The 27,735-nt window shown below is 34.6% G+C and overlaps 3 protein-coding genes and 2 pseudogenes across 4 annotated transcripts; 3 read left to right on the top strand and 2 right to left on the bottom strand.

The window, feature by feature from the left end:
- Window positions 1–915: 915 nt before the first annotated feature.
- LOC145592652 (uncharacterized) lies at window positions 916–3,403 on the top strand. 2 transcript variants are annotated; one of them, XM_081649161.1, is made up of 4 exons: window positions 916–1,088; window positions 2,545–2,612; window positions 2,761–2,865; window positions 2,950–3,403. In XM_081649161.1, the coding sequence occupies exons 2-4, from the start codon at window positions 2,568–2,570 to the stop codon at window positions 3,040–3,042; spliced, it is 243 nt and encodes an 80-aa protein (XP_081505287.1). In that variant the 5' UTR covers window positions 916–1,088; window positions 2,545–2,567; the 3' UTR covers window positions 3,043–3,403. The 2 variants fall into 2 exon arrangements, with proteins under 2 accessions (XP_081505287.1, XP_081505288.1); XM_081649162.1 differs by lacking the exon at window positions 916–1,088 and adding an exon at window positions 1,133–1,216.
- A 1,231-nt stretch (window positions 3,404–4,634) lies between these two features.
- Window positions 4,635–6,930, top strand: LOC145591146 (U-box domain-containing protein 1 pseudogene; annotated as a pseudogene).
- A 614-nt stretch (window positions 6,931–7,544) lies between these two features.
- On the bottom strand, window positions 7,545–17,708 carry LOC145591145 (UTP--glucose-1-phosphate uridylyltransferase 3, chloroplastic-like). The gene is made up of 17 exons (XM_081647548.1): window positions 16,839–17,708; window positions 14,934–15,111; window positions 14,697–14,846; window positions 14,391–14,552; window positions 14,135–14,307; window positions 13,960–14,026; window positions 12,715–12,878; window positions 12,400–12,558; window positions 12,103–12,194; window positions 11,914–12,008; window positions 11,426–11,503; window positions 10,764–10,859; window positions 10,587–10,661; window positions 10,420–10,511; window positions 10,175–10,337; window positions 9,656–9,716; window positions 7,545–7,972 (listed from the first exon to the last, which is right to left on the bottom strand). The coding sequence occupies exons 1-17, from the start codon at window positions 17,564–17,566 to the stop codon at window positions 7,860–7,862; spliced, it is 2,646 nt and encodes an 881-aa protein (XP_081503674.1). The 5' UTR covers window positions 17,567–17,708; the 3' UTR covers window positions 7,545–7,859.
- Window positions 17,709–19,544: 1,836 nt separating this feature from the next.
- LOC145590682 (GDSL esterase/lipase At2g40250 pseudogene) lies at window positions 19,545–22,222 on the top strand (annotated as a pseudogene).
- Window positions 22,223–23,264: 1,042 nt separating this feature from the next.
- Window positions 23,265–25,634, bottom strand: LOC145592651 (uncharacterized). Its single transcript, XM_081649160.1, has 5 exons — window positions 25,015–25,634; window positions 24,843–24,919; window positions 24,627–24,663; window positions 24,387–24,495; window positions 23,265–24,250 (listed from the first exon to the last, which is right to left on the bottom strand). Exons 1-5 carry the CDS (start codon window positions 25,337–25,339, stop codon window positions 23,566–23,568), a joined length of 1,233 nt encoding a protein of 410 aa, XP_081505286.1. The 5' UTR covers window positions 25,340–25,634; the 3' UTR covers window positions 23,265–23,565.
- Window positions 25,635–27,735: the final 2,101 nt, after the last annotated feature.

Below are 27,735 nucleotides of genomic sequence, written 5' to 3'. Positions count from 1 at the left end.
TATGTTTTACGCCTTGAAATACTACCTTCGCTCCAAAAAATATTATGATATAAAAAATAAATTTATATGATAATTTTTGAGAATTATAATCTAATAATTGTTTTGTATAAAATTATAATTCAATTTGTAAATATGAAATATTGGTATTTTATTGAAAATAAAACTCCAAACTAACAATTTTATCCTTCAATTCTATGGAAATAGAATTCTAAACAACTTTTTTATCTTATGAAATCTATTTAAATTTATTCAACGTGGCGCGACACTTGGCGAAAAGTTGAAATGCCAAGTGTCGCTGCCTCGTGACCCAGCTAAAGTTTAGCTTTATATATTAGTTATATGATATGATGTGATTCATCAAATACGAGTACACATATTTTGGCTACAGTAAAATTGTAACTATTCTATCCGTCTCTAAATGTTTGCCCTATTTAACTTTTTATGGTATCCAACACACGTCTTAAAATGTACTTTCTCTCTCTTTTTTTTTTTTTTTTTACATTTATTATTTATGTGACCAAATTTATAAAACTTTAATCCAATATTGTCAGAAGTTGCAATTTGTATTTTCATAACATTCAATTTTCATACATTTTATTACAATAGTAATACAAAACTGTCGATATTAAAAAAAAAAAAGAAATTCTTCGATTCCGATTTAATCCCATTTTAAAAAATTAATTATATGCACACGATGCAAAGTACGCCCAAGGTATTTACTACTTATTTACAACATATTTGTGGTTTAATCACCAAGTACCAATCATAGGAGGTTGAAATGATGGAGTAGTGACATCGCTCCCACCTCGTATCCCTGAGATTTAGGAGAGTCGAACTTTCCTTATCTCCCCCCTCAAATGAGGCCCCTTTTTCTTACCACCAAAAAAAAAAAAAAAAAAGTACCAATCACGGCAATCAGTCCACCCCAAATTTAAGGAGAGTCGAACTTGCGATCTCCGCAAGCCCTTAATTAATATTTCTTCGACGCATTTGCGATTTTGTGACCATTTTCTCTCTTCTCTCAAACCACTGAACTTCTTCATCATCTTCTGTCTTCGTCCCGTTGTATTCCTTTCAATATAATTGATGTAAGTTCATTTTTTACCCTCGTTTTCTTTTTTAATACCACTTCAGGGGTTTGTACAATTACTTATTATTCTTTGTTAATTGAAATTTTCCGCCTGTTATAATGTGAAAATCCGATCTTCTTCCTCTGGTTAGTGAATTTTCTGCAATCTAAGAGTTATGATTGTATAAAAATGATGAATTATTTGTGTTTGAGAGAGATAAATTGCAAAATTTGGTTACTTGGAAGAAATTATAAGGTTTTGATTGGATTATGCTTTAAATTAGGGTTTATTCAATGCAATTTTGTTGATGGTGATATTTTGAATTATAGTTATGGTATTGTTGAGCTTGCTAAGGATATTAAAATTCAGTTAATTTGATTCAATGCCATGAGTTCTCATATAATTTCCCAGTTATGGGGAACTTTCGTGTTTCTTTTTACATGATATACGTAGTCATGTAGTATCATTTCAATTGCTCTTTTTCTCAAATTTGTAGGATCTTTCGATACTACGATTAGATTCTAGTGATCCGATTCTGCACCCTCACTGTTGAACCTAACAAGTTACAACCTTGATTAGACCCCTGGGTTGTAGTTCTATTCATCTCCTATATTGCTCCTTTGACTTGCTTTCTGGTTTATTTTCTATTCCTTAATTTTTTTTTTATCTCCTTTTAAAGTTTGGTGTGAGTATAAGATATCTCTTATTGTTATGCCATTTTACTGTTTTTGTGATGGACCATCTGACACATGTGGTTCTGTGAGAGACCTAAATATATACGGAGTATAATATATCTTTACACTATCTAATGTGATAGGAGAGCTTCATCCTATTTTATGGTATAGATTTGTAGTGTAACACCATATCAATTCATTATACATTTTTCGGTAAGAATTATGTAGTAAGTGAAAGTTTGATGTAGACAATGTATGATTGATGAGAATGTGTACTAAAACATAGTCTTTCAGATGATGGACAGCTGTTGGGGGTAGTGGGCTGTTAGTTGGATTTGTTCATAGATTGTTGCTGAATTAAATTTGAAAATTAGGATGCAAAAAGTTTTTGTTGGATGAGAGAAAATGAGTGCAAGAAGAGTAGGGAAGAAAGGAGTAAGGATAACAAGCTAGAGGTTTTATTTTCTTTCGAAGTTTTACATTTTGAGAACAAGAATTACAAAATGAGTTTAACTAATTGAAAATGGTGTTCGATATGCTTAAAAGTTCAGGCGTCTGTAAATCAGTGCCTGTGAGAAGTATCCTGTAGTCCCTGTTTGGTTGGGGAGTTGCGTTGCAATGCTTGGGGGTTGGGGGGGGGGGGGGGAGGGATTTTTAGTGATCCTCACCTTTCTTCTTTTTAGATCCTCATGTTTGTTTAAGAAAAAACTTTAAAAAGTATTTTGTGTTTCCTTAAGTATGTTTATGCTGACTGATTATGTTCTAGCTTAGCAGTTGATATTCAATGCTTTCTTTGCCAGTTAATTTCATTGTGCTGCGCAAAATGCATCCTCCTTTGACATTGCACCGGCACCCAATGTGTGTTGAAGTAAGTTGAAACTTTCTTCTATCAGCTTTCTGATCTTATGTCATGTTAGTATCTTAGCACCTTGGTTATATTTATGTCATGATTGTTATCTGCAGCTGCTCTAGTTTTTAAAGATTAGAGAATTTGATGATGCCATTATATCTTGCAGATCATTGAGGCATTCCAGAAATGTCATACAGAACACCCCGTGGGCAAATTTTTTGGTGAGTGCACCGATCTTAAAGTTAAACTTGACCGCTGTTTCAGGCAGGAGGTAATTCTTCTTTTTATATCTAATTATGTGCATTGTTTTCTTTTTTTGGGTGGGTAAATAATCATATGTTATGTTTTTCCTCAGAAAGCTGTAAAGCGAAAGGCCAACTTTGAACAGAGCAAGAAACTGAAAGAAACATTACAAGCGCAGAGGAAAGAAACAGCCGGACAGAGTTAACAAATGATTTGGGCGTTGCAATTGTATGTTTTGCAGTAATAAAGGGTATGGAGGTCGTGTTAGCATTTAATTGTGCTCATAGCAGTTAAAGAAAGAGGAGCTATTACTCTGTGACTCTTTGTATTGCTGAATTTGTATTCATTTACCAGAAATATACAAGGATTAGGTGCTATGATATTACTTTTTTGACTGGCGGATATTGTATAGTTGAATCAATGATACAATAAATTAATGTTGGAGCTTTAGAAAATTCAAATAGTACAGATCTTGATTGTGTGCCACAGATGTGTTATCTTTAACTTCTTTAGCTCTAAGCAGAAACTTTGATTCAAGGAAATATATATATATGTTCTGTTGAGTATTGAGAACTCTTTGCTGCTCATATTCATTTTAAGTTGGAATTAGTTGGGTTGATCCTCTAAAGACCGGATTTCAAGAAACTATATTTGCATTCACTTAGGACTAGTTCTCTTCAGCTTAATTTCAGTTCTGTTCAGTTTTTAATTTCCTTCTCTCATAAACAGTTCAGTTTAGTTCAGTAAATCAGAACAGGTCCTTAAAGGTCTAGAAACATTGAACCATTTAGTGTACCTACTACTGCAGAAGAGTGGGGTTCTCTTCCCCTGCTTGGTACCGAACTTAATCAGTGATGCAGGGAACATAATGAGGGTGTTATGTTTTTGCCATTGTTATAACCATCTCAATGTTGACGGTGGATGTTTGAGTGTTTCTTATAAAGGTGCCGGGGTGGTGGCAATGTCGGATGGTGTTGTGCTGGTGGTTAGTGGCAAAGAATGTATGGTGGATTGAATCTTGACTGTCAATCTAGCCAAAATGAATAATATTTCTACTCTTGGTGACAAGGATTTGGAGAACTGGCAAATTATTAGGGGTGTTGCTGTTGTCTGATGCATTAACTATGTTAATTCTGGGTAGGTAGTGCTAAAACTGGGGTTTGATATGGGTAGGTAATGCTAATACTGGCGTTTGCTATAGGTAATTAGAGAAGGGAATGAACAAGCTTGATTCTTTTATTGCTGTTTGTAATGTAATGTCATTTTAATCATTTCCTTCACCTTGTTCATACCACCAAACTTCTTTTATTGCTGTTTGTCTTATTCCAAGGTCTGACTATTGCAAATTTGGCTAACATTCATATCTCACATAACAGGAAGCTTCTCAAGTTGAAGTTTCAAATATGACATTGCCTGAGGTTAAAGCATTAATCTTTGGTTTCGCTCCATTCGTGGTCATCAACATAAGTCGTTTTCATTTAGACATTTAGTTGTGAGAGTTACTAACAAGCTCACAATATGATCTGACCGGGCATGATTCCACAGATTTTAAAATTTCAGTAGGTATCGTCTTTTGTCTAGATGTAATTGTAGATTTGTGAATTGTACGAATAGTTTTTAGAGCAATTCCACCACCATAATAAAAATATTATAAGGCCTGTTTTTTAAAGGCCTTCATAATGCCAATTATAAGCCTGTTCCAAAGACGACCAACATTGTTTAACGTTTTCATTAAGCAACTTTCCAACCACCATGAATAATGCCTTGAAAACTTATCGCAGTCACCTGAATCAAACCTTTTGACCACAACCAAGCAAATTGAACCAACCAAACAAAACTCTCGTCTCTTATAAATATTTATAATAGCTAGTCAAAACCGTGATCTATATTATAATTGATCTTAGCAATTTGATAAGGTCAACAACCAAGCAGCCAAAGGAGTTGATAATCTGCAGCATAAGAATTGAAAAACACCATGGATAGATCTTTTCAACCTCTTCAAATGTTTGCAGGCTTTCCTCAAACAGCGTCCTTGATAGCATCGTTGATCATGATATCTGAGGAGATCTCCTCAATAAGTAATCTCCCTCCGATACAAGTAAAAAACATCTTAGCCATTACTCGGAGAATCAGACTGCTTTCTCCTTTGTTTACAGAGATGCAAGAGTAGACATCCCGCTTCTTCCATCTGCAATCCTGTGCTTTACTGAGCTCTTGTCTCTGATGACAAGAGCAAAGCTTCTGATTCAAGGATGCACTGAACGTAGCTACCTGCGGAGCCTCATTCAAACAGAAGTCTTGTCAAAGGAATTCGATGCAATAGTGAAAGATATCAGCAAAGCTCTTGATATATTATTACCTCTACAATTGATGAATATAAGCATAGATATTAAAGAACAAGTGGAGCTTGTGTGCAATCTGGCAAAAAGGGTAGATTTGGTAGTTGATCCCAAAGAGTTGGAAAGAAGGAAAGAAGTGCTTCAGATAATAGCTACTTCGAAGGAAAAGAATGATAAGAGCTATGGTTTCCTAGACGTAAAAAGAGCAAGAGAGCTTTTGAGCAGCATTGGCTTGAGAAGTTCAGTTGACTTTGCTGAAGAAATCTCCAAGTTAAAGGCAGAAGCAACGAGTCAGGGAGGTACAGGTGGACCTATAGTTGTTTCGAGAATAAATAGTCTTATCTCATTACTTTCATATCTCAGGTCTATGATTTTTAGTTTTGAAGATAATGAAACCACTCTACTCTTGAAGCAGAAAACTGCTGCAGAAAATCTTGCTGCATCAACATCTTCATCTTCTCGAGCAATACTGACAGATGTTCCCAATGAATTCCGTTGCCCAATTTCACTCAAGATAATGAGAGAGCCAGTCACAGTAGCAACTGGATACACTTATGACCAATACTCAATTTCTAAGTGGATCAATTCAGGGCGTAGAACATGCCCGAAGTGTGGGTGGAAGCTAACACACATGGCTCTAATACCCAACTACAACCTGAAGAGTCTGATCCATCAATGGCACCAGGACAACAATATCCCTCTAAATGAACTTACAACCTCTTCCTCAGAGCATAACAAAGGGGAAGATTTGGGTCTCAATGCTATCAGATTGACATCAGAATTTTTATTAGGGAAACTTGCAACTGCATCTCCAGAAATGCAATGTAGAGCGGCCTATGAGATCCGATTGCTAGCAAAAAGCAGCATGGAAAACAGAAAAATAATTGCGGAGGCCGGAGCAATTCCATTTCTGGTGAACTTACTAAGTTCCCATGAGCCAGCAATGCAGGAAAATGCTGTGACTGCATTGTTGAACCTGTCCATCCACAATGACAACAAAATTTTGATCATGGAAGCTGCAGCACTTCAAAAGTTAATACTTATTCTAGAATATGGAAAAACTGTGGAGGCAAAGGAAAATGCAGCAGCAACAATTTCAAGTTTGTCAATCATTGATGATTACAAGGCAAGTATTGGAGTACAACCCAGAGTTGTAACAGCCCTGATACATCTCTTGCGAGAAGGCACCACGAGAGGGAAAAGAGATGCTGCAACGGCGCTAATTAACCTTTCACTTTACAATCCAAATCAGAGGACAGTAGTACATGAAGGGGCAGTACCTTTGCTTATTAATATATTGACGAATGAAAAGGCAGGAATCACTGATGATGCCTTGGCACTGCTTGCATTGCTCTCAGGATCTTCTGAAGGAATGGAGGAGATCACCAGAACCAGAAGCAAAGATCTCATAGGCTCATAGCCCTTCTGATTGATGTCCTGAAACTTGGATCTCCAAAAGGTAAAGAGAATTCAGTCATTCTTCTTTTGGCTTTAACCAAAGATGGAGCTGAAGTTGTGAGACATTTGGATTCCCAAAGCTTTTCATTAATCCGGAGATTGGTAGCTAAAGGGTCATCTGAAGCTCGAGAAAGGGCTAGTCTGTTGCTCAGATTACTCATCAAATGCTGCTCCAATCCTGCAAATCTTTAGCATAGAAAGTAGATGAAGGAAAATCAAGAGCAACAATAAATTTTTCATACTTCTTGTTAGGGTTAAAAACCTATTTTCTGCATCGATTAAAATAGAATAATAAAAAGATCTAAACTGCTCAGCTGTAGCAATTCAGGTGGTGTGGATTCTTATATTCACACGGTTAATAAATACAAATTCTTTTCTTTAGTTTGCTTTCAGGAAAGCAGGAAGATGAGTGAGATGGGTATGATTGCCAATTTGCTTTCAGTACAAACAAGTACTACTTGAAAGAAAAAAACACAAAGAAAAATTATATAAGATAATCATTGTATGCAATTGGTAGCTCCTCTATGATGATTAATGTCATGAGCTTTTCAAAAAGATAACAGTAAGAAAAGAAACTGCAGCAAGAATTATGGGAAGATTGAATAATAACATTTAAAGAAATCATGTCACCTTACAGAGCAATGATAGAGATATGCTTATTTTGAAGGCTCCATCTCCTTCATGTACAGCAAGAGTTGGTCCCTATATATGACAGAATGTAGAGGTATGCCAGAGCTTCAGAAACAATGAGGCCTTCAAACTCTTGGAGACTGATGAATTCAATGAGTTCAACAGGAATAACATACGTCTGTCATATGATGTCATGTAGCCATAAAAGGAAAAGTTACACACTACTGAGCAACATGTCATCATCAAAGAACATATAAATTATGCACTGATATAGGTAGGATGGAATTTTAATTCACGAGAACTATATAACATTACTTCATTAATAAATTAAATTTACAAACAATTATGATATCTTACATATCATGTACAAGCAGAGGTTAAATCATAGAATATGTGCGTTGAGAGATAGCGAGAGGCCAAATTTAAAGGAGATACAAGCCAATTCTAATCTCTTTTATAGCACATTCGCAAAGAATGCCGTGTGAAGGTTCAACTTCTGTTCAACCAATCAGAGGATACAGCAGAACATTCATCTCCCAAGTTCTTCTGTGAACAATAATTCACATCGGTGGAAGTGAAGAATGCAGTTAGTGCATCACAATTCTACCATTTCCAACTTTACATGTGCTCCATCCATCTTGTAATTCCAAAACCAGTTTCCAGTATCTTTCTTAGAGTCTTCAATAGGGTCTAATTGCAATGATATACCTGCAATTAGCGATAACCCCAGTATATAAGTCTCCAGGAAACCGATTAGTGAGCAAAATCGGCAAAATTTGTGGCGTTCTCCAATGTCTAATCTTAAACTTTGACTTGGACAGCTATCTTTATCAAACTTGGGTGTTGGGTCAAGGAAATGAAAGAATATCTTTGACTTTCCACAAAATATTTTTTACCCCACAGCCAAGAATTACAATGACAAGAAAATCATAAATCCTATATTTAAAATGTCAATGAAAGGACAAATGGAGCTTCTCAAGTGAGCCCATCTTTCTGTCTTTGACAATTCATTTAAATCTTGTCTCCAGTATGAAAGAAAATAGGAAAAATTGTAAATAATAATCCCAACTTTATTACATTTACTTTTAATAATCCCAACTTCGGATTATTCTAGAATAATCCGAACTTTGGGGCTGTTTACTTTCTTAAATCCCAATTACCGGTGACCGGTTGAACAGGTTCCTTTTTTTTTTTTCTTTAAATGACACGTGTCGCAAGTTAATTGGTTTTAAAAAACAAAAATTAAATTAAAAAAAAAACAAAATTAAAAAAAAAACCCTCTCTCACGGTTCTCAGTTCTCACACCAACCAAACCCCACTTCCAAAAGATCCGGCCACCCTAACCCCTGACGCCGGCTGCCGCTACTCTTCTCTCCCCACGATTGTAAACCACAGCCTCCTTGCCATCCTCCGAAACCGTAGACCTACCGAAACCGCCTAATGGAAACCACCTAAACCACAACCCCACGCCAATAAACGGCCGCAGCCTCCCTCCCATTCAGCCATTCCCAAGCGCACATCCACCTCCCTGCGCTCCCACTTCGCAAACACAATTCGAGCAGCACAACCAACAGCAGCTCCACACCCAACCCACGCAACAGCAGCACAACCAACTTCGAAATTGAACCTTCAACCCTCAAACCAATTTACTTCGAAATTGGAGCAGCCAAAACGAAGAAGATTGGGAAAGGGGTTTCGAGGGCAAGGAATGAAGTTTTCAGAAATTGGTGGTTATTGGTGAGATGGGGAGCTACGCGGTGGTGTTTAGTGGCGGATAGGCGGCTGGTTGCATTGGAAATTTGGGGGTGGTGGTTCGAGAGAAAACGGCAATCCAAGGAAGACAGAGATATGACGGTCCGGCAAGGGAGGGTCGTCAGGCTGGCAGTGGTGGTAGAGGTTAGGGTGGGGGAAGGGAAGGCTGTTTGGTTTTTGTGATTTTTTGTTTTTTTTTTTTTTTTAACCAATCCGGACTTGACACGTGTTAAGTGACTTGATATAATAGGTCATTGACTTTTGTTGACCAGTTTGGGATTGAAGAAAGTAAACAATCCCCAAAGTTCGGATTATTCTAGAATAATACAAAGTTGGGATTATTAAAAGAAAATGTAGCAAAGTTGGGATTATTATTTACAATTTTTCCAAGAAAATACTAGACAGGCAGGCACATCAACAAGTAATACAAAAAAATAACTCCCAGCATCCCAATATTTCTTTTTTTCTTTTTCATTCTCATCAGCTCTTCTCTTTATAACTTAGCACTAAATGTCTTACTTATACAAATCCATCCACTTTCAAATTTTTATAACAGATAAAACTTTTGGAAACCTCAAGCTTTATTTTAGAACAGGGGGCATAAATAAGTAGCCATCAGAAAAATTTGCTGCTACTAACCTGGATCTGCAGATGTAACCTTTAACCTATAACCATCAGGAACCTCAAATAAATGATTTCCCTGCATCATGAACCACATGAACAAAAAGCATTACATGATAAATTATATGTGAACAAGTGGAACTGCATAATCTGATTTAAATAAAAGCTTTACAATGAGTAACAAAAGGAAGTGTCGAGATCTAAATCAACCAATGAAATTTATATAATCTGATTCTATACTCATTCAGTCAGCAAAACATTGAACATACGTCAAACCTGAATGGTAACATTCTCCATGCCAAAATATGTACTCCGCATCAAAAAAAATTCTTTGCACTAAATTTTGCATTAAAAGCAAGGTCTTTACACATGCAACAGTCCAGACAGAGTTTCCTCTCCCATTTCTACATCAGGCAGTCATGATAGATACACTAATGACAGCTATATGTCACTCTTTCAGTCTTTCTCATACAAAGTGTCATCAGTTATGACAGTTATATCATGAAGTCACATGAAAATTTCTGATAAGTTATTTACCTCTAGAGTAAGATCAGTAGCCTCAAATTCAGCATTTCCATGCAGCATAACTTTCAAACACTCATTCCGATGCACTTTGTGCCTCCAGTAAATATTTTCTCCAGATTCCCAGTCAATTCCTTTGTTCAGTACCTTGACATTCTGCAACTTACACTTTGCACATCTAAAGAAATCCATAACATAGGTTAGCTGAGTTTGCATACTTTTTCTCTTTGTAAGGCAATAGAAATGGTTGTAAAAATCACCTGTGACCATACTCTAACAGAGGTTCCCCACTCTCATCAGTCTTCATAGTGCCCATCACATTTTCAGCAACAACGATCATGCTTCCATCAAGCTGAAAATGTAGCAAAGTCAGCTTCAACAACAAAGATTCTTAAGACTCATTATACTAGCTTCTGTCAAGTAACACCTGAACATCTCTCCAGAAGAATTCAGCGAGCTCAATTTGCAACTCTGAGCCCTTGGAGATGGAACCTCCTTGAAACTGGGAATGAAGACAGAAGGCATAATCAGATATTGCATATGACAAAGATGGATTATTTGACAAAGAGCTAATAAGCTTCAAAAAGAATATAGCTGAGATAACCTTTTGCCTAGAAACCTCCCAAAGAGGGCCCAAAGCAGGATGCAAAAAGATGAGATATGGTGGACCAGCATTAATGTAATTCTCATTTCCTCCCACCTGCAAGATACATAGAATGAGTTCCAATCACTAACATCGGTCAAGATGCATATGTATTACAATTATGATGCCTTTGGTAGTTTCTTCTGATTTTTAATTCAAGGGAAGTTTTCACCATTCCTTTCTGATTAAAGTATTATCCCATGGCAAAGAGATACTAGTACGGGCCTTAAAAGTGAAACGGATTTCAAGGAAATACAGAGTTTGTTACTTGGTTAGCAACAAATCCATTTGAGACTAGCAACAAAGGACACAAGTTTGAGCAAATTTCCAGAAGAAAAGAGAAAACCTACTGATCTTCACACACAAAAATTTACTAACCCTAATTAGTTAATGTAGTTCTACATGACCAAGAGAAATATCAGGTTCAACAAGAGGAGGCACAAAGCATTGTGGCATGTGGTGAGCATCATCAAAATGAGAAGTGGCTAATTGACTCACAACTAGCAACTTTCCTAGTTTTCTAGGAATTAAATTTCCTTGAAAAAGTCAAGTCTAACAAAAGCACCATAATTATAATGTTTATCACGAGAAATTATAAGCCAAAGTCACCAAAACTGACATACTTCAGGAATTTTTATATTACAGTAGGAAAGGAGATCGTAGGCATTCCTCGTAATATCCAACAATGCTCCATCTGGAGTCTGCAAGAAGCAGAAAAGATATTAGCTCCTTCATTATTAAGCCATGCTTAAGCACTGAAGGCTCCATATCTAAGCCAAACAATAAATGGTTGCATCACTACAGAGGTTATACCCCAATACAAAAGTAGGCTCATTGGATTTTTTTGTGTTCTTCAAGGTCAAATTTTCCATTGCTTATTTTTATTACTAGTGTTACCATAGCATTAGTGTTTTTTTTTTTTTTTTTTTTTTTTTTTTTTTTTTAAATGTCCTACTGAGACAGAAAATTGTAATTTTATTCCATTAATAATATCACATAATCACTTGCACATACAAATCTATAAATCTTTTAACAGATCAATGGTAACAAATAATGGACTTCAGCATTTAAATTAAAACAAGCCTTTAGTTTGGGAGAGAGGGTAGTTTACCTGGTTTAGTGACTTACCACCCTGCCTTCTTTTTTTCTTGGCAGATGAGGTGACCCTTCTTCGTTCATTATAAACCATAAATGTATCTAGGACATCTGCTATCATCGATTGATATTAGAAACATATATATGGAAAACAGAAATTAATGAAGGTAAGACTAAACTCAAAACTACGAAGGAAATAGCAGACCTTCTTTTACTCCATAACACCGAGATGGATACGTATTGCAGAAGTTGTCTGCAATATTTTGCATTGTGCATTCAAGCCTGCCACCAGAAACACTGCAGCATGCACACAAGAGGTAAGGAGAGCCATAACTAAAGTTAAGCCTCCCTGCCCTAACTTGAATTGACTTAAACTAAAAGGGCTTAGGCCATCCTGCTGCATGTAAGTGTGTGCATAGAGGCACCATTTCAAATTTCTTTTCTAATCTGTTTGTAAATGACATAATTGTGTTTTTGTAGCAAGAATCATTGGTCATCATACCTGTGCTTGATGCCATAATGGTCCACAAATTCAATTTGTTTTTTAATATTTAGAACCAATCCTGGTAAACTGCTCTCATCATTGCGTGATCCAACTTGCTCCGCAGAATGCAAATCAACATACAAAATGTTTGTATTAGCTGGGAACTCCGCTAGCGTGCTGGGGAAGGTAGAAATCAGGATAAAACACTTTTTAAAGGTTAGAGATAAGAGTAACAACTAACAAGCAATCACGGATATATATACAGAGGGATAACTGTATTAATAAATTAACTAATCAGAACGAAGATTTAATGCTTATACACAGCATTTTTACCTCTTTGATGAAGAAGCTGCTGGGATCCCAAACTTATCAAACTCAGTGTATTCAATGCATGAAAATCCATAAGCCCACTTGCCGCTAATCTCCTTCTTCTCAACGAGAACATTAATTCCTTCAGTAGCCCCAGCAGTCCTCTGACAAGATGCAAAGCCTAGTTTCTGCACAAATAGCACATATAAATAAATAATGGTATAAACACACAAGGCTCAGGAAAAGAGGGAGGAAAAAAAAAAAAAAAAAAAAAAAGATAAGATAGATGCCACCAATTCTACAGAAACATAGAGTTTGTCCAAATCCTAACCTTTTACAACTTTTTTTTTGGTAGTTTGTTCAACAGCTGTCATCACAGCAATAAACCAAAGCAACAGATAAATAGTCTCCCAATAGTGTACTTCCTCCGCTCCCTTTAGCGCAACACTTGAAAATTTACACTTTTCACATTCTTATAATTGACCTTCATTATAGTTTGATATGTTGAGCAAAATATAGTCATGTGGAGGGATCTTGTTAGATTTGTCTTAATTTATACTTTCACAATATCTGATTTTTATAATTTTTACTTGTATATTATTAGAGATACGGAGGGTTAAAACTGAATAAATTCTTTTGGATTCACCTAGTTTACTAGATATTTTTATTTGGATGTATAAATAAATAATAAAATTTAAATCCCTATTTTATTCCTTTTTTTTTTTTTGTATATTTTTGTTTTTCTTTTTTTCCTATAATATTTCATTCTTTTTCATTTTATTTTTATAAAAAAATTTTGCAGCATTGGCAAGCATGAAAGTGAGCGGAGGAAATATAACATTACCAAGAGATAACCCTAGGATAATTCCCATAGAGCTACTAAAGGAGGGCAAGACATAATATTTCTATCTTGCAAAGATTCACAACGTATGGACCTATTTGAAAGATCTTACCATGATTCTCAACCACAAAACTCATGGAATAGTTCTTTGAAATGCATAAACATCTATTTAGTGAAAGAAATTGAAATTCATTTCGTTCAGTCAAAAGAGGTATTGAAGTTGGATACTTGGATTACATTTCATAGAAAAACAGAAGTTATCAGTTAACCACAGCATGTCACTCTCAAAGTTGCGTCATTCAGGTGTCTACAGTTCAGCCCCAAGGTCAAACAGGATGAAGATAGCTAACCCTAGTTGGAAGTAATACACAAAAGAAAAGGCACAAACTTTATGTCATACAAACATATCAGCAAAAGGCAAAACAAACCTTTTTGTGGTGCAAACCAACTCCAGCCAAAGCCAGTAGGGTAGAATCTGTTGCAGCCACAACATTACTGCAGTATAATTTAAATTGGTTACGTACAGAGATGAAGGGAACAAAGATAGCAAGAGAAAGAAAAAATTTCAGAACTTAGATCATGAAGATAAGATTCTTAGCAGACCTGACTTGCCGAACAGTTGCACCTCTACGTCCATGATTGCGAAACCATTGGAAGACACCTTTATCATAAGCAAGCTTCCATATTACCCCATGACCTCCAGGCTTGCAAACTGGAGTGAATGGTTCAGAAACCAACCATTCCCCATCTTCGGCACTGATGGCTGGAACAAGAGGCTGGCAATACGTATCATCAGATTGCTTAAAACAAAACAAGCTGAGCATCCAAAGAATTTTCAGAAGGAAAATGCAAATTACACCTGCTCAAACAGTTGAAATGTTGATCGACCTCTTCCAAACCATTTAAGTTTCTCACAAAGTGAACAGATGCGTTCATGGTTATTCTTTGCAGCACTTGTCATGATAGCAACAGGGGTGATGCACTGTTGCCCATATAGCTTAAAATACAAAAATTCTCTAGCCTTGAAGCATATAAAAGAAGACACATATTAAAGAAAATGTATTAAGTTAAGCTGAAGCATAGAAGAAATTACAATCAAGATAGATTAAAAGAAATTTATGCAAATAATTTGAGATTGATTACTAATGTCAGAAATCAATTTTACCTGTAGATCCCTAATAAGTCCTTCCAGCAAAGTCCGTCCACAATAAGGCAGCATAGCCGCAGGAAGACATTCACCCGTTTCAGAGTCAACGAAACCAAGCCTATCCGCAGCGCCACCCAGAGGATAGATTTCACCAAGATATGGCAAACCCTGAAATAAATCAAGTGATAAACACCCTGAAACAATTTACAAACTCATCTTTCCATATAAAGTAGATATCATCAGTAAAATCCCAACCTCGATTCCCCATATAGCTGCTTGTGATGCGTACTCTGTATTTCTTGAAAGATCAACCCCCTTGGGAGAATGAATTTCCACAAATTGGCATTTCATTGACTCTTTCATGTGCTGGGAACTATTCATGGTTTGCCCAGTAACTGACTCGGCAAGAAGCTCTAAAACAGTTAACTGGTATCTGCCAACCAAATGTGCTCCACATTACTCAGAATTTTTAGTAGAGAATGACATTTTGACTCTGTTATGTAATTAATCAACCACAAAATGCATGAAACTGAATTATACAAATATTAAGAACTGTTAGCATACATTCACCAACATTGAGAGTGACTATACTGTTTTGAATACAAGACGTTATATGATCAACCTCTACAACTTGTACCAGACAATACCCCATGAAGGTGAAATGCTCAAATATCCATCTAAAGAACAGGACTCTGATAAAAGCTTCTTAACTCTAACACTAACCACAACCATCACCCCCCCCCCCCCCTGTCTTTCCTTTATTCCCCAAAATTGTAATTGGCTTTCAAATTATATGCTGGGAACTTTCACCAAAATCCCAATCAACTAGAATTAGAAGGCTATCATTTCAAAAACCAACCACCAAATACACAAATCCGCTTATTTCCATATTATTTTAGAATGGAACCTCAATTGAGGGTCACCTCTCCTCATGTTATGAGCCTTGACCCAAGGCCTAACATCTAATATCAAAACTGGGCTAAGTACAGATGCAATTGTGGACTCATGGTACAGTTTGGTGTAGCAAGTGGATGTAGAAATGAGCATGGTGGTGTGGTTATGAAGGCCTTCAGAGGCAATAACCTATGGTACTCTTGAAGGATCGGTGACTTACCCTGGTATAAGCACACATAAGAACCAACTTTCACATACATTGTATTCTATTCCTTGACTCCAAACTTTTCTAACTTGTCCCTAGAGGGAGGGACTTTGCAGCCTATGACACTATTACAGTGATTACACTCACTAATACCAAAAATCAATTTTGCCTTTTGGACTACTAAGATTTTTCCATTTGCAAATTGTCTCCTGTCTGTTCATGGTTTGAGTATAAACTCGACAGGAGCTTATTAGAGATCTCAAAATCTATGGTTATTTTCACATACCTAGCCAATGCATAGATTTATCTCTACTCCAAACCTGTCATACACTCTAGGTGTTGCTAGTTGGCAAATGGAACTCCCTGTCCACCCTTTATTTCTTTGCTATGCATATGTCATGCCAACACTTATATTGGTCAACAGCATGACAATTCTTATTTTTAGGAAATTCTATACCATAGTCAATAGAATCCCCATATTAAGCTATTACCAATTACCTAAATAACAATACTATTCTACCCTACAAGCTAAATTTGCTCCAAAAAGTAATTGAGGATAAATTTCTTGTGTTAATCTCCACAGTCAACTTCAACTTTGATGTTCATAAATTCATAAGCAAACCACTCGTTGCTTCTTGATTACTTATCCATTTTGCATCCCTCCTCATTAATTATACAACTTTGAAACAAATCAAGGTCACTCCATAACATTGTAGTTCGCACAAGTAGATTCAGGATTTCAAGTCTTGAAACATGATAGTCGCAAATTTTTGCCTTTTGTGTTAAATCAAAGTTTTCCAATTATATTCAATTTTCACTACAAATACATAACTTCAATAAGACTAAAAAACTGCCAATAAACATCATAGCTAAAAATCAAAGAATCCTCTACCTTAATTCAATTTTCTGCATACACACATTGACACATTCCCGCTATCTTCATCACTCAATTGTCATCATCCAACTAACTATAATCATACTGCTGATGCATAAATGCCATAAAGAAACACAATAAAACGAAGTTGCGAAATCGAAAATTTTCCAAAATTAGTAAAGCTTACCCAATAATTCCACCAATGCAATCATAAAATCTTTCTATTTCAGCCAAAGTCCTCAACAGCTTCTTCAGAGCAGCAATTTCCTCTTCCATTAACTTACTCATCCCCATCTTACCATTCCCCGCACCACCTCCCACCATATCCCAGCTCTCAATCATCTCCGCCAACGAAAACAACGCACTCTTCAACGAACTTCGACTACTCTCAAATTCTCTCTCCTCGTCTTCTTCCTTCATTCCATAGCTGATCACATGCTCCTGCCCCGCCGCAACAACACATTTAATCAAATACATCTCAAACGACTCCAATTCAATCGATTCCAAAACCCTAGAAAAATCATTCCGACTCGAATTGAAGAACCGACTAACTCGCGAGTCACTATCAATGACTCGGTGCTTCCTACCTAAACTCCCTGCCTTTGATAGCTTCAACTTCAAGCTTCTTAGCCGAGCAATCTCCTTCTCGAAATCAAACTCCGGCGCCGGCGTCGCGTACCCCACCGGCGCCGTCGAAACGCGAGTTACCAGCTGCGAAGAACCCGAGGAGGAGGAAGAAGAAGAGAGAGAATGAGAAGAGGAGAGAGAAACGAGGTTAAGTTTCCTCAAATGGAGGAAAGTAGAAGAAGTGTGATGATAATAATCAGTAAAGTAAGAGAGAGAATTTCTACTCCTGTGATTGTGAGAAGAAGTAGTGGCGACATGGCTAGTGTGCGGTGAAAGAGAAGACGCCATTGTTGAAGAGAGGAGAGAGAAAATGGAAGGTATAACAATGGCGGAAGGTATATAAAGAGGAAAAAGTGGAGGGAGGGATAATTGGATTTTGGGAGGAGATGCTGGAAGAAGAAAAGCATATACCGAAGAAAATTGGAGGGGAGGAGAGAGAAAATGGGTGTTGCCAAAACCATATCTTGCTTTCTACTTTCCGATTGGTTGAGTGATTTTGGTTTCGTTTTGGGGGGTCATTTTGTTGTGTGCTTTCTACACTTGTACGGTTGTATCATTGTATCTCTCTGTCAATTTTATTATTTTTTTTATATTTAATTTTTTGTTAATTCTGTTATGTTTCTTAATTCTAATGCTGTATTTTTCGTCTGAAAAATGTTTTTTCTGGTTTTAAATGGGTTGGGATATTCGGGTATCTTTGAGTAATTAGTCGTTTCCTCCATGGAGGTGGGTTGAGATTTTTTATTTTGGGTGTTCATGGAATTGTTGCATATAATTGCCATTAATCGTATGGTCATATGCCATTGTATCTATTATAATCATGAAGTTTATTGATTAAGCATTATTAAATATATTATATAGCCAAAATAATTGGATTCGATTTAAATGAGGAGCGATTTTGAGTATATGATACATGTTATTCATGTGTAGGTTTTGAGTTCAATTCAATATATCGTTAAATTAAATGATGGTGGATATGTGACATACAAGTATAACTGAGATTGCCAAGTTAGATAAACATATATACACGAAACAATGATTGACTCACTCCAAATCTTCAATAGGGAACTTTAGTGAGACTATTCTGTACACCCAGGTATTTTACTCATTAAATTTACCCAGGTGCACGGTACACCCAGGTGTATTTAACAAATTCTACTTCATGAGTTGTACTGTTATAGTCTCTTGTTAAATTTCTAAGAAAAATATATTTTGGTGCAATTTTAGTTAATTTCCTCTTGATATGTAGTTCAATATGGAGTAGAATCAATTACTTAAAAATTTATAATCTTGTATAATACGTTAAAATTTCTATGATCAATTGTTGCATTTGGTAAATGTTCGGACAGCCACCCCCCACCAATTAGATAGGTGAGGACTTAGACCGACCACAATGATTGTGTAGTCGTGTAGAGGTCTTTGCTTACAATTTTTAAATAGATAGAGCTAGCTGCTCACCATCGTGGAGCTATGAGGGGTGTAGTTTTGGTTCTATACTCCGTATAACTATATACTTTCACTCCACCCAAAGTAGGAGTTCTATTAATTGTGGATTCTTTAGGAGTACTTGTAATGTTGCAAGCTTACTAATCTAGTGAAAACAAATGCACCGTTGTAGAATTATCGAACCCGAGAGAAATAAGTTAGGACGTTAAGGGCCTTTAGTGAGTTTCGTCCTGGACTTTAAGGAAACATATACGGGCCAAAATACAAATCGGGCTTTAAAAAGGCTTTGCCCATTTAATATAGCCCAACCCAATAACAGAAATCAAGAACAAGTAAACCAAACAAGCTTGAATGCCTGATTACAAAGAAACATTATCTTTGCATGTTAACTCCCGTTCATGCAAATTTTCTAATCCTTTTTACTTTAATTATCATCCAGTAAATTTGAGTCCTAAATGTAATTTAGCACCAAAATTAAGTATATGCACTTATCACAATCTAGCATTTACATGAAATTATAGGTAAGTTCAACTTGTAATTACAACTCAATCCTTGGGATGCATTGTTTAATTTCCTACTAATACTATACATAAGTATTCACTGAAATAAATAAATAAATAAGTAAACGAGAATATAAGATAAACCTAAGGTTTAAGTTTACTATAATCCAAACTCATGAATAATTACTTATATTATTATTAAACTTATAATTTTAATTATTCACAAATTAACAAATAGTGCTATAACCTATAATATTAATCCTATAAATTCTATAAAAACAAATTCACTAATAACCTCCATAATCATAATTCTCACAAACATGGCAACAAAACTCAACACCATGATGATCACCCTTACATTCATACTACTCCTCACTACCGCTACCTTAACCACTACCTTGGCCGCCACGCAACCAATAACAGCCGTCTACGTGTTTGGGGACTCGACTGTGGATCCCGGTAACAACAACTACATTCCGACAGCACTCTTCCGGGCAGACCACCAGCCATATGGAGAAGACTTCCCTGGAAGAATCCCAACCGGCCGGTTCTCTGACGGTCGAATTGCACCAGACTGTATAGCAGCGTCACTCGGTCTAAAAGACTTTATCCCGGCTTACTTGAACCGGACCGTATTAGACCAGGAATTATTAACCGGGGTTAGTTTTGCCTCGGCTGGGTCCGGTTTAGATGATCTAACGATTGGGATTACTCATGCGCTTGATCTGACGGCTCAGTTGAGTTACTTTGAAGAGGCTTTAGGAAGAATGGAGAAAAATGTGGGTCTAGAGAAAACGAGTTGGACCGTAGAAAATGCCATGTTTTTAATATCGGTTGGATCAAATGATATGTTGATTAATTATTTTGATTTGCCGACTCAAGCTTTGTTATACTCTCCTTCAAGTTACTCGGATCTTCTTATTTCTAGGCTTCAGTTTATTATTCAGGTATGTTATTGTTACGCATTATAAGTAATTACTGTTCTTGTTAATTAGTTGATTAATTGTTTGGTATGTTATCTTGATTCAGTACTTTAATAATGTTATATACTTCGTATTAGTTAAATGTTAATGATAGTTTTGTGACTAATTAATGTCTCGAGTCTTTGACATAGATATCTACCATAGACTACTCACTCGATCTTGTGGATGCTAACTAACTTTTAAAAAAGACAATAAAGAGTAATTGATAAATTGAATACGTTGAGGAAAATCCGGTCACAAAGAAAAGGTAAATTGGCTTGGGCTACCAACAGCCCTAGTATTCAATTAGGGTTTCGGTGGACCTAAGATTTTAGGATGAATATAAAGATAATTTTATACATTCTCTATCACTATTTTCATTTTTTTGACAAAAAATATATACGAGTAATTAATTTTTTTTTTTTCTAATTAGCACTATTATTAATTTGGTTGTTACAGTCGCTTTACAACCTAGGAGCAAGAAGGTTCGCCGTGGCAGGTCTTCCACCACTAGGGTGTTTACCAATCCAAGTGAGTGTTGGCAGCATCATTCCTAGCATGCATTGGCTTCAACGAGTTTGTGTTGATCAACAAAATTCAGATGCTTTAGTCTACAATGGGAAGCTCCAATCCCTACTTATTGGGTTGCAATCGCAGTACCCCAGTGCTAGATTCGCCTATGCTGATGTTTACAATCCTTTGCTCGATATGATTAACCAACCTCAACCATACGGTAACTATTTTCCATCTATATAGTCCATTTATGTTATCATATAGTTACTTGATGCACGTTTCTTATATATACATACGTATAGTATTTTAAAGTTTAAAGTTGTAACGTATATAAAAAAAAAAAAATGGATAAACCTGATTTCATGCTCGAAAATTCTATTCCATATATGTACATGTTAACATTAGTACATTACACATTCATACACGGTTAAACATTTTTGTTGTTGAAGTAACCTCATTCTTATATTCCTAGCTAAAAGAAGCTAAGTAATATTGTTCTAGTATGCAGCAGGGACGTTAAGTTAACGTAATATAATATAAAAACCAAGGTTGTATATTGTAACATCTATATCTATACTTTAGTATTTAAAAACACAAACCATAATTTTTCATATGACACATGTCATTACAAGTCACTCACTACCACATATGACATATGTCACCCCTTTTGATCTTTTTGTTTAAGTCTTTATACATTCTATAACTTGCAAATTCAATTAATTAAGAAAATGAAGTGTTTCATTTCCATCATAATAAAATAAATCTATCTATACTTCTATACTTTAGTATTTAAAAACACAAACCATAATTTTTCATATGACACATGTCATTACAAGTCACTCACTACCACATATGACACATGTCATCCCTTTTGATCTTTTTGTTTAAGTCTTTATACATTCTATAACTTGCAAATTCAATTAAGAAAATGAAGTGTTTCATTTCCATCATAATAAAATAAAGTTGAACCAATTAATATTCATCACATAAACATATGAATTGAATTATATAAAAATTGTCTTTTCAACTAATAGACTTAAAATATAACTTAAACCAATATGTCATTTCATATCCTAAAATCTTCATGTATTTATATGTATCTAATAAATTCCTTTATCTTTTTCCACAGTTCTATCCTCATTTTTTTTTCCTTTTAAGTTTTAGCAATGAAACAATTACTTCGTATTTCATATCAAAAGTTTCAACTATTGAAAAACATACCTACATATGAAATAACCTAGATAAGAACTCGTGCATTGAACGGGCCAAAAGGCTAGTTGTAGTTGAATTGAATAATATAATGAAATCCAAATTGTGTTATGAATGCAGGTTTTCAAACGACACTTGAAGGATGTTGTGGCACAGGAATTCTGGAATCAGGCAGTCTATGCAATACACCGGTTTTGACTTGCTCTAATCCTTCAACTTATGTTTTCTGGGATTCAATTCACCCTACACAAGCTGCACACTATGTTCTTGCCAATGCATTGACTGCTAATCTGCTTCCCACACTACTTAATTAACTAAATAATTAACACGGGGATCAACAAACAATACGAGTAGTAATCATACAAATGCTTATATTTGATCATAGCTAGTTAGGAATATTAGGCTTATACATATAGATAGTCATATTGGCGTGCATGCATAATCAGAAAATATATAGGTTGGTTTTATGCATGACAAATTATAGTAGATATTTCTAATATAAGTTCATTAGATATTTATTGGCCGGTTTTCCAGTCATTTTTCCTTTACAATCATCTATTTACTTATATAATTAAATTTATTCAGTGACCTATATATCCCCAATATGCATGAAACATCTAATTTTTAGGAGTAGATACATGAATTTTCTATATATGCATTTTGGATGTATAATAGACACATGCTAACAAATCACTTTTGAACACATATTTAATATTGGTTACCCATTACCGTGCCTAATTTTAAGCCAAATTATGGATTTAAGAATTTACGGCTACTATTATTACAAATGGAGTACTAATTAGTAATTAATGCTTCTTGCAACAAGAATAATCACCTCCTAGCTTAATTTATAAAGCAAGAAGGAAGCTAGTTGAGTGTGTTATGATAATTGAGCAGAACTAAGCAAAGATAATACTATATAACAGTTACACATATAAATCATAGATATATCCTCTTATATAATAATCTTAAGGTTTAGCTTCTATATATATATATACACATAACTGTATATATTATTAATCTGAAAAGAAAAGGAAATGACAACTAAAAGAAAGAATGTAAAGAATTTTCATTTTCATTTCGCAACAGCAATAATACAGTATATATAATTAATCTGAAAAGATTTTTTTTCACAAGCATCTAATTATAATCCACAAATAATCATTTCTTGATATAAAATATCGAATCAACAACTTCTCTGGCTCAGATTAAATTATTATACTATATATACACTTAGAAAAATAAAAATACAAACTCACACACCCATAACATTTTCATGCAAGCAAGATTCTGATGGCATTTTTGTCTTGTTTGAGACAGCTAAAAGGATAATAAATCATGCAAGCAAGGATTCTCAGTAATGAAGTATATCGAGAATTTTACAAAAATCAAAATATATTATTGTTAATTAACTAATGTAACTGGTCCTTCTTTTATGCAACTCTTAGCTGATATTCGATTTCCTAGACACTTAGAATATTTAGTGTACAAGCATGCAACCAAAATAGTGATCATATATATATAACAACAAAATATTAATATTAGTGCTAAGGACAAGTTAATTTGTCATTACCTTTGGTATATTATATGCAATAGATATAACTATCTACTTTTTGCAATAAAGTACATCAAGATCTCACTCAGCAATTGTCTTCTTTCACAAAGTCAGATCCAAACTTGTCTTTGTTTCTTGCTTATTATTATTATTGTTCATCCTACTACTTGCATCTCCTTCCTTCAACTTGCTAATGAGCTGGTCATGTTCCGAGGTAGACGATAATGGTGGTGGATATTGCAAAGAAAGTGATAGTAATTCATCACTTCCAATTACCTCTTTATCCTTTGTGTTTTTCTTGGTTAATGGATCGTCAATATCTTTTGTAGCTAGGGCAAGAGAGAGATCCAAATCCATAGCTTTCCTTTTCAAATGGCTATTGTTAGTACTTGTCCCTTGCTTGATATTGATGTTTGAGGGTTTAAGGAAGTTCAAAGGGTTTGATCTCTCTTTCCTTTCGACGGCTACTTCTTGAGTTGGACTAATTGCTAGATTTAACTCCATGTTAGACCTTGGCCTACTTGTAGATTGACATGATGATGATCCATTATTGCTTTGAGAAATAGGGGCTTTTTTGAGTGTTTGTTGGGTTCTCCAATTTGAAATTTGCCCTTGGAAGAGATTTTTGATACCGGCTTGAGAATTGCTATTAGTACTAGAAAACATCATCCTTTCCGGAAGAGTACCAAAACTCAATCCGTTTCTAGACCTATCGGATGAAGTCCCAATGTTGTAGGGAGCATACATCTGGCTCGTCGAATGACCTCTCCAAGAAGGATCACCATACCTAGTTAATCACAATTGGAACAAATATATAATTTAGTTTATGATAAATTATCAATCGATATCTTGATAAGTATATAAATGATTCAATTGTTCGATTCATATATTTTGCTTATTTCTAGGGCTATTGGTTTTAGTACCTTAGACTAAAAGACGATCTTTGATGATTGTAGCCTTGTAACATAGGTAGCTGGCTAAGGTTGTAGATATTGTCTCTTCCATCAGCGAATAGCCCTTGATTGCTCAAAGCTGCTTCAAAATAATCAATCGAGAACATCGAAATAAATGAAATTAGATAAGAATTTAATCAGACACATAGAGAGTAATCAAAGACTACAAAACCCTAGTTAATCTAATAGAAAGCAAGTTAAATTAATTACCTTGATTTGATTCATCAATCTTTTTGCTTCTGTACATCTGAAAACAAAATACAAAAATAAAACCATTTCAAGGAGTCAATATATAGCTAAAACAGATATTTAACATGAATAACTAAACAAAATACAAATTAGAAAGGACTTAAATAATAACTTTTACTTATTTATTAAATTGCTCATATTAAAAATTATCTAGTTGATTTCACTAATTTAATTTACCTGAAGATGACTCTTGACATGAGCAATACTTAGGCCTTTGATATTCATCAACTGAAGAACCAACTTAGGTGTTGCTCCTACACAATTTCATACAAAAACATTAATTAATTAGTAAATTATTCACACCCTTAAATTGCTAATTACAAAGAGTAGTATCATTATTACTACTTACTTTCTTGTCCTCCTAGCCTCTCAACAGCATGAACAAAGCAAAGATGGAGATCCGGTGTCCACCGGAGCCTAGGCATCTTAGACCGGTTATACGGCCTCACGGATCCAGATGAGGTAGGCCCTTTCTTTTCATTCTCCTCAACAGTGCTCGTACTCGAGCTCGAGCCATTGATCTTGATCACCTTGCTATTGCTATCATTACTATTATTATCATCCACCTCTTCTTCCTCTAGTACCTTGTCATCGTCCTCCTCACACTCATCAATTCTATCATTGGAAAGGCTTGTTTTGGATCCTTCTGTGCTAGCACTTGCTGCCCTAATCATGATTAATCTCTTTACTTCTCTCACTAATCTTGCCTTTTAATAAACTCGAAAGGCGAGTTGATTATAGAATATAAGACTATATGTTATAGTTAGCTAGGTCTTTGTAGGAGGGAATTATTGTAGGAAAAATAATGGAGTATGTATAATATGAATAATTAAAGAGAGGATTAGGAAGAATTATTCTTTTTTGAGAATGAAATTAAGCAGGTGAGGTCTTAGAGAATTTGGAGAAATTCCTACTATTATACTCTTGTTATATATACTATTTAGTTAAATATATAATGTATAAACTATTATTTCTCTCTCTAACTACTTTCTCTCTCTAAAAATTAAGTCTTTCTTTATGTGAGCTGTATGGCCTGCATTGCATGATGCTTTAATTAACTAGCTAGGGCAAGGAGAAGGATATATCAATACTGCTTTACATATACGTCATGTATTTTGGACTTCATTTATTGGGTGTGTTGTTGGTTGTAGCTTGTATGAAGGGGGGAATTACAGGTAGAAATGAAAGTTGGACAAGAATAACCAGTGATATAAAGTATAACATTAGGTTTACAACCACACGTATTAAATTGAATATGTTGTGACTACTTAATTGCGACGTATATATGCCAGTTAGCTTAATTGGTTAAATTCTAAATAGCTGATAACTTGTGTTTTCACTCATGTTTAGCTCCAATTGATTTATAATTCATTTTTAAAACTATTTAATAAGCAATTCTTAGGGTGGATTAATTATCATGGAAAAAGGTGAAAAGAACAACTTTTACTTTTTCATTGATGTAGCTACTAGCTTACAGTTTAACAAATGAAAAGTTTTTTGGACATTCATATATATGTTTTTTTTTTTTTTGACAACTATATACTTGTATTTGTGTTGTGTCATGCACATATGTGTAGTTACCTTAATGACGAGTCTGCAATCGGTCTAAGGGATTGTTTGTAATCGTTTTTGCATGTTTCCGTTTATTAGAACTTGAGTTGGAATGTGGAAAGCATTCTAGAAAAGTAATGTCTAATATTGCTCTAATAATGCTAAAAAAAAACTTGGTTAGTATTAAAATTAGAGTATGAATTGTTAATTTTAATATAAATATACAATTTATGTAATATGACTTTTAAAACAAACAAGTAATTATATAATCTATTCTAGCTAATACCCAATTTCCTTTTTAAAAATAAGTGATTTAAAGATTGGTCATGTAGAAGTTGCAATGTAAATGTCATGTAACTAATATATTAAAATGTATGAGAGTAAATTCACAATTTTTATTATTTAAGTTTCATTGAGTATTAAGTGATTGACATACATTAATTATTTAGCATTACAAATAACCAATACTAATTTGTATAATATGATAATATCTAAGCAAATGAAAACTAATAAATACATGCACTGTCCTTGTATAATTTTCATTACTAAGTATTATTGTTTACAAATATCGAAGAAGAAGCAAATCAAAGGCTTTGGATATTCAATAGGGGGACTTGATCACTTATCATAATCCCGTGAAAAGTATAACTAGGTGGCATTGCATGGCATGTATATATTGAGAGGAAAAAAATAAATAAATTATTTTTATGTTTTTATTTGATTTTATTTTTAAAAAAAAGGAAAGACAAAATAACAACTAAAAATCATGTGCATGTGGATGAAACATTAGAGTGGGGATTGAAAAGAATACTTTTGTTGGGTGTATCTTTGTCCTTTACGTCTATATTCACGGATCTCTCTCCCTCTGTGTTGTTTGTGTGTGTGTGTGCGCGTGCAAAACTAAAACTAATACTCGATCTTAACTATACTTTCTTCATCTTCTGCCTACCTCTAGTCAACGGCTATCGGCTGTGTATCAAAGGCCACTTAATTAATCAACATAGTGAATTGTGAAATGTCGACTCAGATTATTTTCCATCTGATTTTCTTAAACGTACAAATTACAAAGTGATAAATAACGTACTCACTCTATTTCTACTTAGTAGAATCATTTGTTATTATTGAATGTATTTTCTCGACAAGGATGTTTCTATAGCGGTCGTTTGAAATACGACTACCTTATTATTTTAATGATAAATAATATGAGCGATCCATTTTTTCACACTATAAATTGGACATAATTAGTATTCTAATTTCTACAATGCAAATATAATTTTTGAAAATTTTAATCCAACAGAAAATAAATAATTTCGAGAAACAATAAAATAAGAGTAAAAATTACATAAATAAAACTAAAAATTTTGATAAATTAAAAAGTGTTGATGATAATATTTTATAGCAAAAATAGAGTAATACAATTAATTACTTGGATTAAAATATGTTAACTATGAACTATATAATCATTAAAATATTATGATAGTCATATTTCAAACGACCACTGTAGAATTTTCATTCTCGA

This window comes from Chenopodium album, chromosome 18 (genome assembly GCF_948465745.1).
Source record: "Chenopodium album chromosome 18, dcCheAlbu1.1, whole genome shotgun sequence".
Classification (NCBI taxonomy): Eukaryota; Viridiplantae; Streptophyta; class Magnoliopsida; order Caryophyllales; family Amaranthaceae; genus Chenopodium; species Chenopodium album.
Note: the sequence above shows the minus strand (reverse complement) of the source record. Positions and strands in the feature narration are given on the sequence as shown.

Excerpts from the sequence above, each read along its gene's own strand:
- LOC145592652 (XM_081649161.1), top strand. The coding sequence starts at position 2,568 with ATGCATCCTCCTTTGACATTGCACCGGCACCCAATGTGTGTTGAA. Across the intron at positions 2,613-2,760 it reads GGCACCCAATGTGTGTTGAA|ATCATTGAGGCATTCCAGAA; the intron begins GTAAGTTGAAAC and ends TATATCTTGCAG. Across the intron at positions 2,866-2,949 it reads ACCGCTGTTTCAGGCAGGAG|AAAGCTGTAAAGCGAAAGGC; the intron begins GTAATTCTTCTT and ends GTTTTTCCTCAG.
- LOC145591145 (XM_081647548.1), bottom strand. The coding sequence starts at position 17,566 with ATGGCGTCTTCTCTTTCACCGCACACTAGCCATGTCGCCACTACTTCT. Across the intron at positions 15,112-16,838 it reads TGCATTGGTGGAATTATTGG|ATACCAGTTAACTGTTTTAG; the intron begins GTAAGCTTTACT and ends TTTGGTTGGCAG. Across the intron at positions 12,195-12,399 it reads CATTATGGCATCAAGCACAG|TGTTTCTGGTGGCAGGCTTG; the intron begins GTATGATGACCA and ends TGCATGCTGCAG.
- LOC145592651 (XM_081649160.1), bottom strand. The coding sequence starts at position 25,339 with ATGATTAGGGCAGCAAGTGCTAGCACAGAAGGATCCAAAACAAGCCTT. Across the intron at positions 24,664-24,842 it reads ATGTCAAGAGTCATCTTCAG|ATGTACAGAAGCAAAAAGAT; the intron begins GTAAATTAAATT and ends TTTTGTTTTCAG. Across the intron at positions 24,251-24,386 it reads AGATCGTCTTTTAGTCTAAG|GTATGGTGATCCTTCTTGGA; the intron begins GTACTAAAACCA and ends GTGATTAACTAG.